General features: G+C 41.7%; 1 protein-coding gene and 1 pseudogene across 2 annotated transcripts; both read left to right on the top strand.

Annotated features, from left to right (window-relative positions):
* Positions 1-4,574: 4,574 nt before the first annotated feature.
* LOC124030591 lies at positions 4,575-6,362 on the top strand (annotated as a pseudogene). The gene has a single exon (XR_006838003.1). The product of XR_006838003.1 is annotated as a 26S proteasome non-ATPase regulatory subunit 12-like (transcript).
* A 471-nt stretch (positions 6,363-6,833) lies between these two features.
* Positions 6,834-16,298, top strand: LOC124003993 (NADH dehydrogenase [ubiquinone] 1 alpha subcomplex subunit 10, mitochondrial-like). The gene is made up of 10 exons (XM_046316446.1): positions 6,834-7,030; positions 7,425-7,593; positions 7,868-8,083; positions 8,311-8,397; positions 8,607-8,728; positions 11,512-11,579; positions 11,705-11,759; positions 13,713-13,798; positions 13,960-14,068; positions 16,020-16,298. Exons 1-10 carry the CDS (start codon positions 6,956-6,958, stop codon positions 16,086-16,088), a joined length of 1,056 nt encoding a protein of 351 aa, XP_046172402.1. The 5' UTR covers positions 6,834-6,955; the 3' UTR covers positions 16,089-16,298.
* The last annotated feature ends 4,849 nt before the right edge of the window (positions 16,299-21,147 follow it).

The following is a 21,147-nucleotide window of genomic DNA, read 5'->3' as shown; positions in this document are numbered from 1 at the left end:
TCCTATCATAGGTCAGCAATGTAAATAGTATGAAATTAAAGCATGCAGATTGGTTACACAGATCAGGTAAAAACAGCAATGCAATATTTGGCAAATGACTATAAATCGCTTTCATGAAGTATCTATTTTCAGTGAAGTACCGGGTTGAACGCTAAAACCTACTTTTGTTGCCATGGATGTCCAGTTGTTTAATGATAAACAAAACAGGCAAATTGCCTCCCTATTGGCACTGTAAAATTTACTGAGCTGCAGAAAAGTGAAATAAAACCTGCCATAAACTAGAGGAAATTCGTCAGAGATGCGTTGCCAAATGCCACAACTGGCCTCACAGGGTTCGAGCCGTGATACCTGAATATTGCGTATTGTTGTTTTACTGTGCTGTACTTTATTCACTAATTACCCTGGTTCCTGTAGATAAGTGTGTGTGTGTGTGTGTGTGTGTGTGTGTGTGTGTGTGTGTGTGTGTGTGTGTGTGTGTGTGTGTGTGTGTGTGTGTGTGTGTGTGTGTGTGTGTGTGTGTGTGTGTGTGTGTGTGTGTGTGTGTGTGTGTGTGTGTGTGTGTGTGTGTGTGTGTCTGGAGTTAAAGAAACAAGATTCTCTGGTCTGCTGAAACTAAGATTGAACTCTTTGGTCTGAATGCCAATTATCGCATCTGGAGGAAACCTGGCACCATCCCTAAGGTGAAGCATGGCAGCATCATGCTGTGGGGATGTTTTTCAGTGGCATGGACTGGGAGACTAGTGAGGATCGAGGGAAAGATGAACAGAGAAAAGTACAGAGAGATCCTTGATGAAAACCTGCTCCAGAGTGCTCAGGACTTAAGACTTGGGTGAAGGTTCACCTTCCAACAGGACAACAACACTAAGCACACAGACAAGACAATAATGCAGGAGTGGCTTCGGGACAAGTCTCTGAATGTCCTTGAGTGGTCCAGCCAGAGCCCGGACTTTAACCCAATCAAACATCTCTGGAGAGAGCTGAAAATAGCTGTGCAGCGACGCTCCCCATCCAATCTGACGTAGCTTGAGAAGATCTGCAGAGAAGAATGGGAGAAACTCCCCAAATACAGGTGTGCCAAGCTTGCAGCCTCATACCCAAAAAGACTTGTGGCTGTAATCCCTGCCAAAGCTGCTACAACTAAGTAATGAGTAAAGTGTCTGAATACTTATGTAAATGTGATCGTTCCTTCTTTTTATTTTACACATTTGAAAAGAAATTGATGAGGGTAAAACACAATTTAATCCATTTTAGAATAAGTCTGTAAAGTAACAGCATTTTGAGAAAAAAATCAAGGGGGTTGAATATTTTCAGAATGCACTGTGCGTTTTTCAAATACGCCTAACTAATTTCCCCCAATTTTATATAGCCTACCGTAGCATTGGGCCTTTGCCAGTCCTGTATTAGCGGATCAATAAAGCAGTCTGTATCTCGGGCAATAACAAAAAAAGAGTCTATGACAGTGTCCAGTGAACATCGGACTATTTAAAGTTAATATTCTATTAAAGCTGCAATATGTAACTTCTTGGGCGACCCGACCAAATTCATATAGAAATTAGTGTTACAGATCTGTCAGTCTCATTGAAATCAAGTCTAAGAAGTGTCTGACCTGTTCTATGTGAGCTATTTCTATGATTCCTGTTATTCATTTTAGTGTTTGTGTCTTCTCTACTTTCAGTTTTGTACACAAGCTTCAAACAGCTGAAAATACAATATTTTTGGTTATGGAAAATACACTGCTCACATAAATAAAGGGAACACTAAAATAACACATTCTAGATCTGAATGAATGAATTATTATTATTAAATACTTTATTCTTTACACAGTTGAATGTGCTGACAACAAAATCACACCAAAATTATCAATGGAAATCAAATTTATCAACCCATGGAGGTCTGGATTTGGAGTCACACTCACAATTAAAGAGGAAAACCACACTACAGGCTGATCCAACATTGATGTAATGTCCTTAAAACAAGTCAAAATGAGGCTCAGTAGTGTGTGTGGCCTCCATGTGCCTGTATGACCTCCCTACAACGATACTGTAATGAAACAGCAGGGAGCAGGTCTCGAATCCCAGACCTTCTAGCCCGAAGTCCAGCGCGCTATCAACTGTACAGCAAAAGCATGCTCAAACGGCAGAGTCGATATCTGCAATAATAAACCGAGGGTCGTTACAATACTATCGTTGATAGGCGCGAAAGTAGTTAGCGTCTATGGATGGTGTATCTTCATCACATCTGCTGAAATGTAAATTGTGTTTGTTTGAAGTACTGTTGTACTTATAGACCAACAGAAGTACTTAAGTAAAAACATGTTAAAGTACTACTTAAAACCTCTTTGGAATAGAGGGCAGCATTTTCACTTTTAGATAAATAGCGTACCCAATTTCAACTTCCTGCTACTCATGCCAAGAATATATGCATATTATTAGTAGATTTTGATAGAAAACACTCTGAAGTTTCTAAAACTGTTTGAATAATGTCTGTGAGTATAACAGAACTTATGTAGAAGGTAAAACCCCGAGGACTAACCATTCAGATTTTTTTATTTTTTATGTCACTGTCTATTCAATGAGATTTAATTGGAAAATTAGATTTCTAAGGCACTTGTTTGCAGTTCCTACCGCTTCCACTGGATGTCACCAGTCTTTGGAAATTGGTTGAGGTTATTCCTTTGTGTAATGAAGAAGTACGGCCATCTTGAATTTGTGTCATTTGAAGTGTACCTTTGAGAATGGCCCTGACTGGAAATGTAGCGTGAGTTTACTGTCTTCCTGTATTGAACACAGATTGTCCCGTCTACAATTTGATCGATTATTAACGTTTAAACATACCTAAAGTTGTATTACAAAAGTAGTTTGAAATGTTTTGGCAAAGTTTACAGGTAACTTTTGAGACATTTTGTATTGACGTTGCACCAATTGGAAGCTGTTTTTTTCTGAATCAAACCCGCCAAATAAAGGGACATTTTGGATATATATCGACGGAATTAATCGAACAAAAGGACCATTTGTGATATTTATGCAACATATTGGAATGCCAACAAAAGAAGCTCATCAAAGGTAAGGCATGATTTATATTTTATTTCTGCATTTTGTGTGGTGTATGTAGGGTTGAAATATGCTACTCTCTCTTTGTTTACTGTTGTGCGATCATCAGATAATAGGTTCTTATGCTTTCACCGAAAAGCCTTTTTGAAATCTGACATGTTGCCTGGATTCACAACGAGTGTAGCTTTAATTTCGTATCTTACATGTGTGATTTAATGAAAGTTTGAATTTTATAATATTTTATTTGAATTTGGCGCCCCGCATTTTCCCTGGCAACTGGACAGGGGGGACATTTGCTTCCCGCCTATCCCAGAGAGGTTAAGTAGTTTTGGGGGGTATCTTTTTGGCCAACTTTTCCTTTTACTTCACTACATTCCTAAAGAAAATAATGTACTTTTTACTCTATACATTTTCCCTGACACCCAAAATTACTTGTTAGATTTGTAATGCTTAGCAGGATAGGAAAATGTTCCAATTCATGCACTTATCAAGCAAACATCCCTGGTCATCCTTACTGCCTCTGATCTGGCAGACTCACTAAACAGAGAACATCCCTGGTCATCCTTACTGCCTCTGATCTGGCGGACTCACAAAACAGAGAACATCCCTGGTCATCCTTACTGCCTCTGATCTGGCAGACTCACTAAACAGAGAACATCCCTGGTCATCCTTACTGCCTCTGATCTGGCAGACTCACTAAACAGAGAACATCCCTGGTCATCCTTACTGCCTCTGATCTGGCAGACTCACTAAACAGAGAACATCCCTGGTCATCCTTACAGCCTCTGATCTGGCAGACTCACTAAACAGAGAACATCCCTGGTCATCCTTACTGCCTCTGATCTGGCAGACTCACTAAACAGAGAACATCCCTGGTCATCCTTACTGCCTCTGATCTGGCGGACTCACTAAACAGAGAACATCCCTGGTCATCCTTACTGCCTCTGATCTGGCGGACTCACTAAACAGAGAACATCCCTGGTCATCCTTACTGCCTCTGATCTGGCAGACTCACTAAACAGAGAACATCCCTGGTCATCCTTACTGCCTCTGATCTGGCAGACTCACTAAACAGAGAACATCCCTGGTCATCCTTACTGCCTCTGATCTGGCGGACTCACAAAACACAAATGACTTCATTTGTAAATTATGTCTGAGCATTGGTGTGACCCTGGCTTTCCGTAATTAAAAATATAGAATATAAAGAATTGTATATGATTCGTACTTTTACTTTTGATACTTAGGTATATTTTAACAATTACATTTACTTTTGAGACTTAAGTATATTTAAAACCAAATACTTTCAGACTTTTACTCAAGTAGTATTGTACTGGACGACATTCACTTTTACTTGAGCCATTTTCTATTAAGGTATCTTTACTTTTACTCAAGTATGACAATGGCTACTTTTTCCACCGCTGACCAACAGCATAACCTTGGTGTGTGCATAGTTGAAGTTAGAAAAAAGCTCTTAGCACTTAGCAGACATTTAATTTGTCAATTCGCCGTAGTATTCAACTTACAATGTCGGAAAACATGTCAGCAGGGGTGGAGCGATCAGAAAGATCATATGGCAAGCTTGTGACGATGGAGATATGACTACAGTTCAACTATAGATACACGTCTACTGGAGTGTGCCAAAATGGCAAAAGAAGGTAGGCTGCAGGAGGCCGTTGAAAGCCTCTTGTCGCTGGAGATGCAAACAACAACGGCTTCTGACATGGTGTCAACCTCCAGAATCCTAGTGGCCGTTGAGCAGATGTTCTATGAAGCGAAGGACATGGATGCCCTGAATGAAAACATCATGCTGCTCTCTAAAAGGAGGAGTCAGCTCAAAGGGGCTGTTGCTAAGATGGTGCAGTAATGTTACAAGTATGTAGATACCGTGACCGACCTGACCGTTAAGCTGAGACTCATTGACACACTACGCACAGTGACCGCTGGAAAGATCTATGTGGAGATTGAGCGAGCCAGGCTGACCAAAACATTGGCAAACATCAAGGAGCAGCATGGCGAGGTCAAAGAGGCCGCAGCAATCCTCCAAGAGCTGCAGGTGGAGACATACGGCTCCACGGAGAAGAAAGAGAAGGTGATCTTGGAGCATCGCTGTCAAGGAATACATCCGCTCCCAGATCATCAGCAAGAAGATCAACACCAATTTCATTACAGAGGATGGCACCGAGGAGTCTAAGCTGAAGTATTACAATCTGATGATCCAAGTAGACCAGCACGAGGGAACCTACTTGTCCATCTGCAAACACTACTGTGCCATCTATGATACCCCCTGCATTCTGGAGGATAGCTCCAAATGGCAACAGGCCCTGAAAAGTGTTGTTCTGTATGTGATACTGGCTCCATACGACAACGAGCAGTCAGACCTGGTGCACAGAATCAACGAGGACAAGAAATTGGAAGAAATAGCCAAATACAAGGACCTCCTGAAGCAGTTCACCACCATGGAGCTAATGCGTTGGGCCTCACTGGTGGAGGATTATGGGGAGGAGCTGAGGGAGGGCTCCCCCGACAGCCCGGCCACCGACGTATTCAACTGCTCAGAGGAGGGCGAGAAGAGGTGGAAGGACCTCAAGAATAGAGTGGTGGAGCACAATATAAGAATTATGGCCAAATATTACACAAGAATCACAATGAAGAGGATGGCTGGCCTCCTGGACCTCTCCATTGACGAGTCTGAGGAGTTCCTCTCCAACCTGGTGGTGAACAAGACCATCTACGCCAAGGTGGACAGGCTAGCCGGCATCATCAACTTCCAGAGGCCGAAGGACCCCAACGACCTGCCCAACGACTGGTCCCACAAACTGAACTCCGTCATGTCCCTGGTCAACAAAACCACACATCTCATCGCCAAAGAGGAGATGATACACAATCTGCAGTGATGAGGACCGAGTGGATTGTTTTCATAAAAAAATTAAATGTTCTTCTGAATTTATATTGATGAATGAACCGTTATTCCAAAGTCAACTACACCAATTTTTGGAATAACAAATACCACACCCTTTTTTGTTTCTTACTGTCAGCAAAGTTGAAGCATTTACAATAAGCAAGTCTTACGGCCATATGTTGTTACTATCTCTTGTCCCACTGATGTAATGCAAATTACATTGTTTAGAGTGGTCTCCCAATTTTATCTACTACAATCTGGACATGTACTTTGTTCTAGAACCTAGACCACAGAGGGGCATACACTGTTAATGTTTTCTCTCCTGTTCCAACTCTCTTTTTCATGTAACCGTCATAAGGGATTTAGTGTTAGAGCACTTGCATGCAACTTGCTGTATTAAAACATTTACTGTAAAAAAAAAGTTAGAAAAGAGACAGTAGCTTCTTCCTCTTTGGTATCATGGTGTTCGCACGTTTTGTTTGTGCATGCCGCCACCTACTGGTAGTGTGTTCGACCACGTTACATTTGTGATACAAAAATAAAAAGGAAAAATAAGAAATTGCACTACCAACCAACCCTACACCCATATAACACTATTTCATTAAAAAAAAAATCTCAAATACATCTTACAACTCTTCTGCGGTAAAATATCATACATCCATACTTCTCAGCTGCCACCTACGTTCATGAACAACCCACTACAGACTACACTATTCCACTACTTTGATCCTATCTACTCCTGCACCATGCCAACGGCCGGGGAGGACGGCATACCACCCGTTAACACACCCTGTAACTCTTATAAACGAGACAGTAGGTAGATCATATTGAACATTTGAAATTCCTCTTTTTCTTTCAGGCAATTCAATTGCACACTATTAATGACGTCAATATTACGCGACTACTGGCACACACAAGAAACTCCCGACGCGTTATTGTCGCGCCACGAAGGACTATCAAATAGAGCAATTTTGGAGACGATTTGTGGTTCTGGTGGTAAATAACCATGGCGGTACGGGTACTCCAGTGGGCCCTCCCCTCGGGGATAGCCGTGTTGAATATAGGGACAACTATTCGGACGGTAAGGTTGTCAAACGAATTGCAGAAATGCTCTCTCGCGCAACGAAGGGCATCAAGTTCACAAGCTTTGGTACAAGGACACCAGAACAACAATCCTAATGCTAACAGATGTGTGTTTTGCATCTGTCAACAACTATTCTGCAATAATGTATTGTAAATAATTAACAGCTAGCTTCATTTAACTCAAACATGATGTCTAGCTAGCTAAATTAATTAGCTCATGTTTACTAGATGAGCTCAGAATGTTGCCTGGTGGACCAGCCATTACCGGTTGATTTTAGTCTGGACAGGACAGAAGCATGACATTCACATGCTCATTCTATTGACACTGAGTACATTTCAATATTTGATTTGTGAACTACTGTTCATTGATAAACATATATTCTGTATTTTAGGCTGGTATTCACACAAGCTCAGTAAGGAACCTGCGGTACGGTTGGTGGGCATATGCACTGGGCGAGAGGACAACTCCAAGGTTCAAGGAGAACAGCAAGATAATCTCCATTGATGGCAACCTGGCCTCAGGAAAGGGGGCGCTGGCTCAGAATCTGGCTGAAAAGCTGGGTAATGATTAGGCTGTTGTCAATGCAGTTATAAACTACTTGTTTATTAGGCTTTATAAGTTGGTAGGTTAGAAGTTGATTATGGCAATCATCAGCATTTTTTGACTCATTTAAAGCGCATATCAATGTGGCGTAGTTATGGTATTCTCTGGTAGTACCAACATTTTTATTTTTTTAATCCCTTTCCTACCTGCTGGGACAAAACAGAAGGGCACAATGACCCCCCCGCCCCCATTGTAGATTGACAACATTAACACGTTGCCTGACGTCTGTAGGGATGCTGTACATGCCCGAGCCTGACACGCACTACTTGGACAAGATGACAGCGGAGAAGGCGCCTCTGCCAACTGCATTTAATGGTAACTGCAGCCTGGAGAAGTTCTACGGAGACCCCAAGGCTGCTGATGGGAACTCCTACCGGCTGCAGGCATGGATGTACCTCATGAGGCTCCTGCAGTGGTCAGACGCCATGGAACATCTGCTCACCACAGGTATGGCTGGTTGGCTAAGGAATGCGCTCACATATCACACAAAAAAATGACAGCAAGATTGTGTTAGGCTATTGGGGGAAAAACAACAGACATTTAGCTCTTGACCTCTTGACGTGTTTCTGTAGTTAAATGAATGCCTAGTGCTATTCTAAATGTCTGTTTTCATTTAGATCTTAAACAAACATTACTCTATTCATGTTCTTGTTATGAACTTTCTCTCACTCCAGGCCAAGGTGTGGTCTTAGAGCGCTCCCCCTACAGTGACGTGGTGTTTGTGGAGGCCATGTTCAAACAGGGTTACATCAGAAAGCAGTGTAAGTACTGAAATGCCTATAACAAGGGTGGAACAGATCTGAATAGTCTTTTGTTATGAATTGGATCTGGTTTAACACCAACTTGACAATGCCATGATATTGAAAGGTCATTAGTGTTTTCCATGAATAATCGGGGTGAAGAAGCTTTTTTAACATGGGGGCATTTTGCATTGCTGAGGTTGATGAATCTTGTATGTTCTGTAATGCAGGTGTTGACCACTACAATGAAATCAAAGGTATCAGCATCTGTGAGTTCCTTCCCCCCCACTTGGTCATCTATGTGGACATGCCAGCAGAAGAAGTGCAGAAGAAGCTGAAGGCATCAGGCAAGGTAGTGAGAGAAAAAAATATCAGCCTTACTAACCTCTTCTTGACATATTGTCTGTCTGTGAAAGACCATCCGTTATGTAGAACCTGTGGAATGTGACTGAACTTGTTTATTTAACCGATTTTGAGACCTGTCCAAAAATTATTGTAAATTGTGTGAATGCCTGGCACTGCTACAAGTTTTTCATATATTGATTTACACTTCAGTCCAATCAGAGACTCACAACTTTGGAAAACTGATCTAAAGTATGAATCAAATCAGGCAAGTTGAAAATAGCCTAGGTTTTAAGCACTGATGACTTGTCGTTAGCACTACTCTAAGACTCCCTATGTAACTTGATTTGCACCAGATTCCTCCAACCCTCCGTGATTATCTTTAAAGAGGAGATTATTGCTGGGGCCTCAATGCTAATAACTACCAGGCTTTGTGAAGCTCGACCGCCTGCCCGCCCACCTGCCTGCCAAGTGTGAGAGGTGCTAAATAGGCAGCGCAGGCTGGAAAGCCACAACTCATTTCTGTAATCGTGACTGATTACCAGAGGCATTTGGCAAATTACAAATTCAAATTAAGAACATCATTCTCCGTTTGTGACAGGCTGAGCATAGTCTTTTTCTGTTTCTGAAATAGATCACAACCACTGTAGAGACTTTGAGACAAGTTTAAAATGCCTTTAGTTTAAAGCCCCAACAACATCACCAGGCTAGAGGTGCTATATGGGTGTATGGTGTACAGTAGTAGCCTGGTGGTGCTATATGGGTATATGGATTAGAGGTCGACCCATTATGATTTTTCAATACCGATTTATTGGAGGACCAAAGATATTTATAATAATGACAATTGCAACAATACTGAATAAGCAATGAACCTTTTTATTTTAACTTAATATAATACATACAATCTATTTAGTCTTAAATAAATAATGAAACATGTTCATGTTTGGTTTAAATAATGTAAAAACACAGTGTTGGAGAAGAAAGTAAAAGTGCAGTATGTGCCATGTAAAAAGCCTATGTTTAAGTTCCTTGCTCAGAACATGAGAACATATGAAAGCTGGTGGTTCAATATTCCCAGTTCTTCAATATTCCCACTTTTACTTTGTAGTTATTATAGGAATTATGACTTGTCGACCATTTCTCTCTGTACCATTTGTATTTCATTTACCTTTGACTATGGGATGTTCTTATAGGCACTTAGTTGATAGGCTTGACGTCATAAACAGCGCTGTGCCTCAAGCATTGCTAAAAAGCTGCTCGCAAACACAGTAAAGTGCTGTTTGAATGAATGCTTACGAGTTTGCTGTTGCCTACCACCGCTCAGACTGCTCTATCAAATATCAAATCATAGACTTAATTATAATAAACAAACAGAAATACGAGCCTTTGGTCATTAATATGGTCAAATCCGGTAACTATCATTTCGAAAACAAAACGTTTATTCTTTCAGTGAAATATGGAACCATTACGTATTTTGGCGAACGGGTGGCAACCCTAAGTCTAAATATTGCTGTTACATTGCACAACCTTCAATGTTATCTCATAATTATGTACAATTCTGGCAAATTAATTCCGGTCTTTGTTAGGAAGAGACACAGTTCGCAACAAGCCAGGCGGCACTAACTGTTGCATATACCCTGACTCTGCTCGCACTGATCGCAAGAGAAGTGACAATTTCCCGAGTTAATATTGCCTGCTAACATGCATTTATTTGAACTAAATATGCAGGTTAAAAAATATATACTTCTGTGTATTGATTTTAAGAAAGGCATTGATGTTTATGGTTAGGTACATTTGTGCAACGAATGTGCTTTTTTTCACGAATGTGCTTTTGTTAAATCATCGCCCGTTTGGCGAAGTTGAAGTAGGCTGTGATTAGATAGATAAATTAACAGGCACCGCATTGACTTTATGCAACGCAGGACAAGCTAGTTAACCTATTTAATATCATCAACCATGTGAAGTTAACTAGTGATTATGTGAAGATAAGTTTAAAGCTAGCTAGAAACTTATCTTGGCATCTTGCAGCCACAGGGTCCTTTTTGACGCTGCACTCGTGTAACAGGTGGTCAGCCTGCCACGCAGTCTCCTCCTGGAGTGCAATGTAATCGGCCATAATCGGCGTCCAAAAAGGCAGATTACCAATTTTGTTATGAAATCTGCCCTAATTAATCGACCATGCAGATTAATCGGTTGACCCCTAGTTGTTATGAAATCGGCCCTAATTAATCGACCATGCCGATTATTCGGTTGACCCCTAGTTCAGCCATCAGTTTTAAAGCTGTTAAAAAAGCACGTATGCTGTGTATGAACTTATGCTATTCAATGTTTCGGATGCATGTTAAATAACCTAATGTCTTGTTCAGGCTATATGCCCAAAAGCGGCACTGTGTTTTAGGGTTTAAGCTTAATAGTGGTCAATACAGGAATGAAATCAAACTGAAGCCTGGATAAGAATACAAGGGTTGTCCTTGGCATAGATCTGTATCCGTTCCCACTGAACCATGTGATAGCGTGTGCCAAGAGTATTCTCAAGTTAGGCCTCATTACCTTTCTGCTCTACAAATCAGATCATTGAAGGTGAGAATGTTTCAACAGCCGTTCCAAATCCAAATCTTCTGCTTGTTGACCACTTTGGGTGTTCCACTTGTTAACTTCAATCCATTTAAGGCACTTACACTAAGCCAGTGAATTGTGTTGAATGTGGTGTAGTTATTTAAACTTTTCAAATAGCCTATTTACTAATGTGTGTTGTTCCTGTATTTTATTCTATCTATCCTGTCTTACCCTCAGGATGTGCCCCTACCCTATCTGAAGAGCATTGAGGATGCGTACAAGAAGACCTACCTTCCCAAAATAAGGTTGGTGGACTACAAAGCTGTCTATTGAAGGGAATACTATGCTCGATACCTCTGCGATGACCCCATGGATGGCTCATGCTGTTTGATGTTTAACCTTTTTTTGTGATCGTTTTTCTGTATTTCAGTGAGAATGCAGAATTGCTTGCTTATGATGCAACGCAGGCACAAGACATCGAGAGGGTAAGAAAATACAAAGTGTGACTAGAGGCCAGGGATCGCCATCTTTCCCTTGTCAAGATGACTTGATGTGTATCTATACTGAACAGAAATATCTGAATGCAACAACTTCAACGAATTTACTGAGTTTACAGCTCATATAAGGAAATCAGGCCATTTAAATAAATTCATTAGGCCCTAATCTATGGATTTCACATTACTGGGCAGGGACGCAGCCATGGGTGGACCTGAAAAGGCATAGTCCCACCCACTTGGGAGCCATGCTCACCCACTGGGGAGCCAGGCCTCACCAATCATTTTTTTTCTCCCCACAAAAGGGCTTTATTACAGACCTAGATGCTCCTCACTTTGATCAGCTGGTGGCTGGTCTCAGACAATCCCGAGGGTGAAGAAGCCGGACGTGGAGGTCCTGGGCTGGCGTGGTTACACGTGGTCTACGGTTGAGGGCAGTTGGATGTACTGCCAAATTCTATAAAACGACATTGGAGGCAGCTTATGGTAGAGATATGAACATTCAATTCTCTGGCTACAGCTCTGGTGGACATTCCTGCAGTCAGCGTACCAATTGCACGCTCCTTCAAAACTTAAGCCATCTGTGGCATTGTGTTATGTGACAAAACTGCACATTTTAGAGTGACCTTTTATTGTTCCCCGCACAAGTGTAATGATCATGCCGTGTAATGCCATGCCGTGTAATGATCATCATATCGATCCCGTTAGCGGGATCTAAGCCATAAGATTAATCATCTCCTTAATATGCCATACCTGTCAGGTGGATGGATTATCTTGGCAAAGGCTAAATGCTCACTAACGGGGATGTAAAACACATTTGTGCACAAAATTTGAGAGAAATAAGCTTTTTGTGTGTATGGAACATTTCTGGGATCTCCTATTTCAGCTCATGAAACTTGGAACCGACACTTGTTGCTTTTATATTTTAGTTCAGTAATAGATACATGGGCTCTGATACGATACAGGAACGACACGTTTTAGTTTGAAACTATTTGGTTTGATTTTAGAGGAATGAATCGATGAGATACGATGCACTAACATTTGTTGCATTGACACATTCATTTTTCCATTCTGAGTTCAAATCTGCTTCTGATTGAGCTCATGAGCTGGGGCTTCTCTGAGCTGGATTTGTGTATGGTGTGTGTGTGTAGTCACCTGAGCCATAAGGGACACTGGGCATCTAACACTATCAGTTAGGGGGGGCGACAATGTTTTGGTTTTTGTCCTCTGAAATCACCATCTTGCAGCACAGGCACGCTGATGCAAGCAATTAGTTCCTGATTTAGTGACGTCATTCCTTACAAAGCTGTCCCACAGTTTCACCACAATATTACATCGGCACCGAAGTATGGCAATAATCGTTGAGGTCCCTGGCAATTCCCAGCCTTATTACATTGGTTGTCACTCAAAACAATAAAGCCTAATATAGCACAAGCCATTTTGCCTACATTTGAATGCTGAAGGTGACCTGCAGATTTGCCAGGTCAGGAATAGGCTTACCTCTCATTGGTCAGTGCACACGAAGCTGCGTGCAGATTGACTATGATACAAATATTGCCTGGGGTTTTTCGGCATGGAAAATGACTTGTCGATCAATGGCTGCCAAAATAATTACATGCTTAGTTTAACACTGAAGGAGAGGACACCGTTGTCACAAAATATGAGGAATTTTCCAAAGGTAGAGAGAAGGTAATTTGATGCATAACATTTGAATCTATTTTCTTCTGAACAATGCATGCTATATTTGGATCAGTCTGGGTTTACACAGACTGATGCACTCATATCTTAAACATATAAAATGGGGCCGATATGAATCGCTGCATCCCTATTGGAGACATGAGAAGACAAACATGCTGTTGATGTTATTTTATAGGCCTATCCAATCCCTCACAAAATCCTATTGTCAAAATAGACTTACATTATTTTTGTTTATCTCATCTACAGATTGCAGAAGACATTGAGGACTTGAAGTTCGAGAAAGGACCTTGGGTAGAACAGGATGACGTCACATTACACTACATGAGAATGCTGTAAGTAGATCCACTTCATTTGCTCCCGAGATGTGTAGCCCTGAAACTAAGTGTTGTCGCTACATTCCTGTCACATTTAGTACATGGGTAGGCCTATATAGTATATTTTGGAGCTCTGTAGGCCTTATCCGCCTGCTGTTTTCCTGCCTCTCTCTCCCCAGGGTGGAAGACAAGATGAGGGTGGCAGACCTGACCCTTGTACCCAACTTCCTCCCTGAGGTCACCATCGGCGCTCACGAGTATGACGCAGACTACTATGCCTTCAAATCGGTAAGGGAGAAAAGCACTCTACTTATCTTATGATATATGATTAACCGTGCTGGGTAATGAGGTTTGGGCCTTAACCGTGCTGGATGATGAGGTTTGGGCCTTAACCGTGCTGGATGATGAGGTTTGGGCCTTAACCGTGCTGGATGATGAGGTTTGGGCCTTAACCGTGCTGGATGATGAGGTTTGGGCCTTAACCGTGCTGGATGATGAGGTTTGGGCCTTAACCGTGCTGGATGATGAGGTTTGGGCCTAAACACTACTCCTTTTCACCCTTTTTATTTGATTTTTTTTTTTGTTGTGTAGTATTTTCCTTCTCCCTCTCTTCTGGCTTGAGTCCGTCCACAATGTTTTTTCCTCCGTCATAACCTGAAATGTATAGAATGATAGAGATGCCAGATGTGGAATATTCTCATGTCTCTAATAGTCATTGGTATCATTGTTGCAGGAAAACATTCTGTTCTGACCTTTTATTGACTGGAGATGAGTTGTCTGGCTGCTGCTGTAAAGTGGGGGTATATAATGTGCTACAGGGTCTTTTGGGCTGACGTTTTGTATGGTGTGCATTATCATACTAGAACAAGTGGGAGGATAAGCATGGGGTAATATGAAATATGGTGAGCTTAGGTTGTCTATATTTTCTCCTCCGTACTTTTATGTTGACAAAGTTCACTTCTGGTAAAGTGCAGGGTAGGATTCTGCAATAGAGCATGTACTGTATTTGACAAAACTAGGAATCGATAGGGGCTTGTCTGGAGATTCATTTAGGTTTCGGCAGGTAAAAAAAAACCGCAGATGCCAAGAACTCAAAGTAAACAAAATAAAACTTGAATGCCTCTCCAATATTGATATTTGCAATCAAACACAACTTCTCCAATCTTCAATTGTATTTGAAGCTGTAAATAAATGTATTTTATTTTTAGCTTCTTTGGCTGTCTGATAACAGTACTGGATAAGAGAAGCCGTGTAAGACTCTGTTAACACTAGACTCTCTTTTTTTTACTCACAAGACTCATGGTGTAGCGTGGCCCGGGTGACAGAGAGTGGCGTGGCTGTATCACATTAGCAGTAACTAATGCAGTAACTTATCACATTAGCAGTAACTCCTACCATGCTGTTTTCCAAGTCTCTGGGGTGATGGATTGCAATGTCGCCCCCAGTGACACAACACTTTGCTTTACCATTAGTCTTTACTATCATCCCATGTCCAAGGGATAGAGGAGTCTCGAGTGGCTAGTTCTTCAATGCTTAAGGGAATAAGTAGGCCCAGCTCCTTAAATCATAGAACTCTTAAACATGCCCAAGTGTCCTGTGGAATCTCACTTGTCTCTTCTTACCCAAACAATTCCCACAACTGATTTTGGACTTATGATTATTGAAACCCCTTGCTTTGGCTTAGTTTTAATGATTTGTTTTGTAAAGTGTATGCTATGACTTTCCCCCTTCTTCAGAGGGTTTCAGAACATATCAACTATTACCCAATTGATTTAATTCCATGTTCAGTATTAAAGGGATACTTCGGGATTTTGGCAATGTGGCCCTTTATCTACTTTCCCAGAGTCAGATGAACTCATGGACACCATTTTTATGTATTTGCCTGTGGTTTGAAGGACATTGCTAACTAGCGTTAGCTAATGCTAGTTAGCGTTGGCTCGCGAAACTACCTCTAACTTCCTTCATACTGAACACGGAGACAAAAATAATGGTATCCACAAGTTTATCTGACTCTGGGGAAGTGGATAAAGGGCCTCATTGCCAAAATCCTGAAGTATCCCTTTAAAATTGTTTAATTTTAGCCAACCTGTCGGTTTCTCACTTACATTTTCTTGCAATATTTTTTTCCAACTATACCAGGTAATACAGCCCAGATGTGTTAGGATGCCTAATAAGCTATTTCCCCTGTCACTTCTCTCCATATAATTCAATTCACAAATGTTTCTTTTCTCTCCAAAAGCTCCTGGGAAAGAAGTATGCTGAAGGTTATAACGCAGATATCGGAGATAAGAACATCTGGCTGAAGTGATTGCGTGGACCTGACTTTCTCTGGAGCTGATTGGTGTAGATGAATGTTTCCTTCTTCATTCCCTCCCTCACGCACCTGCTCACTCCTCCCTATGGGCAGAGAAGTCTAAATATAGGCTCATCCATTTCATCCGATCAGCAACGTTCTCTTCTGTCTATGTATCAATGAGAAATTCTACGCAATTAAAAACTTCTTTTTTTTAAATCTAAACTTTGTAAAATGGCAATGTTCCTTCATGTTTAAAATATGCATCTAGCTTTTTCAAGAACGATAATAGCAATTGGGATGAAAGAGGAGATATTTCAGCTCATTCTAAGTCATATTACCGACTTTTATTCAGGAAACATTCAAATTTGCTGTCCCAGTTTAAGCGACTTGCATCATTATAATGTGTCCTTTTAGTCTTTTCTTTAGCAGATGCTTCAGTGACTGACTCAGTGCCAATTGAGGTGTTACAACACCATGGGGGCTCTGGAAGCAGGTAGCCAATTCGGCAGGACTTCAGTGTGCCTGTTGTACCGAACGTGTCTGTTGTAATGAAGTGGCTCACAAACCAATTGGCTTTCAGCTGTTCTATAGCTGCATATCAGACACAATGCATTTATAAATAACGTGTATAAAATGTGGCTCGGCAGTTATGATATATGCATTAAGGGCAGCATATACTTTTGCTTGCATTTCATGAATGGGAAGGATTGTGTTTCATTCAGATGACAGTTCAGGTGCTTCTCATTTCAGTCTCGTGGTATTGTTAGGTTCTTAGAGTAAACTCACAGATGATAAGTAAAGCTCAAACCAAGTTTATTCACACACTGGGTTATACAGCTGCATACGACAAAGACATGGTTCCACCAGCACAAATATATATATATATATATATATATATATATAGCCCAATTTTGGGGAAGTATCCTCCTTTACTCTAAACATGACATCTTTATTGCTAGGCAGAACTTTAGTGATATCTGTTCTTCCTCACTTTATCTTACCTGACCTCAGCCCCAAATTCCTCAATTCTCCCAATAGGATCCCTGATGTCTACCGATAACATATTCTGACCGTGTAAATGTTCCACATTCCCCTCTCTCCCCCAGTGACAGGAATAGGGAGACTTCATATTTTCAAGTGTAGAACTCTGAACCCATCGGTGTGGATCAGATAAAGGGATTATCCAGAGGGCTTAACATGGTCAAATTGACTCAGCCAAAAACACATTGAAATTCAGATTTATTATTGAACCAGAACATCAATTGTTATTTCTGGTTGTTTATCAAAGTTAGCTGGCTAAATAATTGATCCTGAGATATAGTATACCCCTCTGTTGTTCTGGTAAAAACAGAAAAATAACAATTCCTCTCTCTTTTCACAGATTGACTTTAAGAGCCTGATTGCTATTCATTTACCACCAGCTGACTCTTCAGCATTTACTCCCACCTATCTCTCTCTCTCACACACACACCCAGCAGCATTTACACACCTACACCACTGTAGCTCAGTGCAGACAGACGACAGGGGGCTGTTACTCTCTGACAGAGAGAAGCAGAGCCGTAGGCTGGGGCAATTCCACGCTGTCCTCTACCTAAGTGTTAATTGAAAAGACGACATTAAGAACGTTAAAGGAGCCCTTGTCGATCTCACCTTAAAAGTGTCACTGTGATCTGTTAGTGAAGCTCTGCTGCTCTTTCCTGTGCAAATGGTTCTAGCAGGTGAAACCTTTCAATGAACAAATGCCTCCCTGCCCTGAGTCCATTTTCACATGTGCCACTTTGAAATCAATCGACAGTAGGCTAGTGATTTTCACAGCTCATGAGAGAAGCAAGAGTTTGGTAATTGCCATTATAAAATGAGTCTCATGACTTGTTATAGGATGTCACGGTCACAGTTGAAATCCGTTTTACAGAACTCTCTTATGGCGGCGCAGACGGATCATTTTACAAAGCTAGACACCAACCATGTGCAAGAATTGGAAAACACATTCAAAGGGGTAACTAGAGGACGAAGAGTAAGCTGCATCATGACGATAAAAAAGAAGTTAAACTTCTAGAAGGTTATGGCCTACTTCTTCAGTACATTTTTTTATCTGGGGCTATAAACCATTCAGCTGAAAATATATTTAATTAAGTCCAACTCTGAAAACTGAGCAGCACAGTTCATGTGGTAGTTCAGTTTGATCGTTTCGCCATATGATGCCATCTTCGGCCAGTCTGGACTCGAGTCAGTATTTGGTCCCACTGGCTCGGTTGTCTAAGCCTGAACACTGACCAAATCTGTAGAAATCGCTCTGGCTCTGCGAGAGAAGCAGTGAAAATGTCTCTTTATTTTGTCAGCTGGAGGAGCTAGCGTCTCGTAGTAACTCATCAACTCCTGATTGTCAGTACTGATACAGTACTGTGAGACAAGGGGAAGTTTCCAATTACGCACATCCTGCTGATAGATCCCAACGGCATTCTTGGGTCTTGGACTTAATATGATACTTTCTCCCAATTGAATTAATGTAATCGACAGTTTGAATCAAAGAAACCAACGTTTCTTGGTCCAATGCTAAAATGCTCTCTGGTTTCAATGGTTTCTATTTCAATGTTTTCTTATGTCAGTAATTTCTTTGGATTTGTGAAACATGGAACTGTATTTTTCAAGTTTTTCTCGTCTTTTCAATTTCTTTGTCAGTTGACTACGAGGGAGATTTAGGATTATGAAGCACAAACCAGATTAGGTGCCGTGGCCTCAGTCGAGATGGTTTGCAGTTGCACTGTAGGAGAGGAGGCTCAGTTTCAAAAGGGGGCACTGTTGTGCCACTGCAACAGTACATTTTCTGTCTTTGATATGCATACTGTGGTGTGTCGTTTTTAGTCTCCGTGCTTTTGTCCTGGGTGCAGTTGATGTCAAGAAGCTTCTATTATGACATCAGCATTTTAAGAATATACATTTTTAATGTCCTCAGAGGCACTTATCCAGCAGTTGTTGTTGGAAGTTCTTTAGTCTTTGATTTGAGAGAATATTCAGGATGCTAATATATAATATAAATACCTATATATCTGCTGCCAGTAAAATAGGCTATAATAGCAGAGGTATATGATATTATCACAATCTATCAATTGTAATTAATGTAATAAACAATGCAATTAATTGAAAAGTAATACAACATTGATTTAATTAACATCAGTCCAGAGCACTTAAATGAACAATATTTTCCATGATCATCCATCAATGCTCTTTAAAAAACAAAATCATGCCAATAAATCAATATTGGTCACGTGTTGTAGTTTATGGATAAATACTACTTTCTTGGGATCCACCAACGTGGTTCTTCTGAATGGACTAAAATGTGTTCGTTGTGTAAGTCAGAATGAGTCACTCATAATGATTGGACAAAAGCTTTACATCTCAGCTGATATCAAACATTCCAAACAGATTTGTGCTCTCCCCCGCATTTAAAACAGCAGTCACATTGACAGTCTACGTCAACCTCAAGGAAGTTTATATTCGCCTGAGACCCCATATTCCTTCACTTACAATTTGGATCCAACAGACTATAGTATGTCTACAGTGCATTCGGAAAGTATTCAAACCCCTAGACTTTTACAAATGTTGTTACATTACAGCCTTTTTCTAAAATTGATTCAATTGTTTGTTTTCCTCATCAATCTATACACAATACCCCCATAATGACAAATCAAAAACAGTACTTTGTTGAAGCACCTTTGGCAGCGATTACAGCCTCAAGTCTTCTTGGGTATGACGCTACAAGCTTGGCACACCTGTATTTGGCGAGTTTCTCCCATTCTTCTCTGCATATCCTCTCAAGCTCTCAGGTTGGATGTAGAGCATTGCTGCACAGCTATTTTCAGGTGTCTCCAGAGATGTTCGATCGGGTTCAAGTCCGGGCTCTGGCTGGGCCACGCAAGGACATGCAGAGACTTGTCCCAAAGCCATTCCTGCATTGTCTTGGCCGTGTGCTTAGGATCTTTCTGTACTTTGCTTCGTTCATCTTTCCCTCAATCCTAACTAGTCTCCCAGTTCCTGCCTTTGGAAAACATCCCCACAGCATGACGCTGCCACCACCATGCTTTACTGTGCCAGGTTAGTGCCAGGTTGGTGCCAGGTTTCCTCCAGATGTGACACTTGGCATTCAGGCCAAAAAGTTCACTCTTACTTTCATCAGACCAGAGAATCTTGTTTCTCATGGCCTGAGAGTCCTTTAGGTGCCTTTTGGCAAACTCCAAGCGGGCTGTCATGTGCCTTTTACTGAGGAGTGGCTTCAGCCTGGCCACTCTACCATAAAGGCCTGATTGGTGGAGTAGAAGGGAACTGAGCGATTGAGCAATCACCAATAGGACAAGGGGAAGGGAACTGAGCAATCACCTGTAGGAAAGGGAGAAGGGAACTGAGTGATCACCTCTAGGAGAGGGAGAAGGGAACTGAGCGATCACCTCTAGGAGAGGGAGAAGGGAACTGAACTATCACCTCTAGGAGAGGGAGAAGGGAACTGAGTGATCACCTCTAGGAGAGGGAGAAGGGAACTGAGTGATCACCTCTAGGAGAGGGAGAAGGGAACTGAGCGATCACCTCTAGGAGAGGGAGAAGGGAACTGAGCGATCACCTCTAGGAGAGGGAGAAGGGAACTGAGTGATCACCTCTAGGAGAGGGAGAAGGGAACTGAGTGATCACCTCTAGGAGAGGGAGAAGGGAACTGAGCGATCACCTCTAGGAGAGGGAGAAGGGAACTGAGCGATCACCTGTAGGAGAGGGAGAAGAACTGAGCGATCACCTCTAGGAGAGTGAGAAGGGAACTGAGCGATCACCTCTAGGAGAGGGAGAAGGGAACTGAACGATCACCTCTAGGAGAGTGAGAAGGGAACTGAGCGATCACCTGTAGGAGAGGGAGAAGGGAACTGAGCGATCACCTGTAGGAGAGGGAGAAGGGAACTGAGCGATCACCTCTAGGAGAGGGAGAAGGGAACTGAGCGATCACCTCTAGGAGAGGGAGAAGGGGAACTGAACGATCACCTCTAGGAGAGTGAGAAGGGAACCGAGTGATCACCCCCAGGACAAGGGGAAG

Source organism: Oncorhynchus gorbuscha, linkage group LG01 (genome assembly GCF_021184085.1).
Source record: "Oncorhynchus gorbuscha isolate QuinsamMale2020 ecotype Even-year linkage group LG01, OgorEven_v1.0, whole genome shotgun sequence".
NCBI lineage: Eukaryota > Metazoa > Chordata > Actinopteri > Salmoniformes > Salmonidae > Oncorhynchus > Oncorhynchus gorbuscha.
This window is presented reverse-complemented; position numbering and strand designations above follow the sequence as displayed.

Bases quoted from the DNA above. Each gene is read 5' to 3' on its own strand.
- LOC124003993 (XM_046316446.1), top strand. From the start codon at position 6,956: ATGGCGGTACGGGTACTCCAGTGGGCCCTCCCCTCGGGGATAGCCGTG. The intron at 11,760-13,712 runs GTAAGAAAATAC...TCTCATCTACAG, and splicing joins AGGCACAAGACATCGAGAGG to ATTGCAGAAGACATTGAGGA. The intron at 13,799-13,959 runs GTAAGTAGATCC...CTCTCTCCCCAG, and splicing joins TTACACTACATGAGAATGCT to GGTGGAAGACAAGATGAGGG.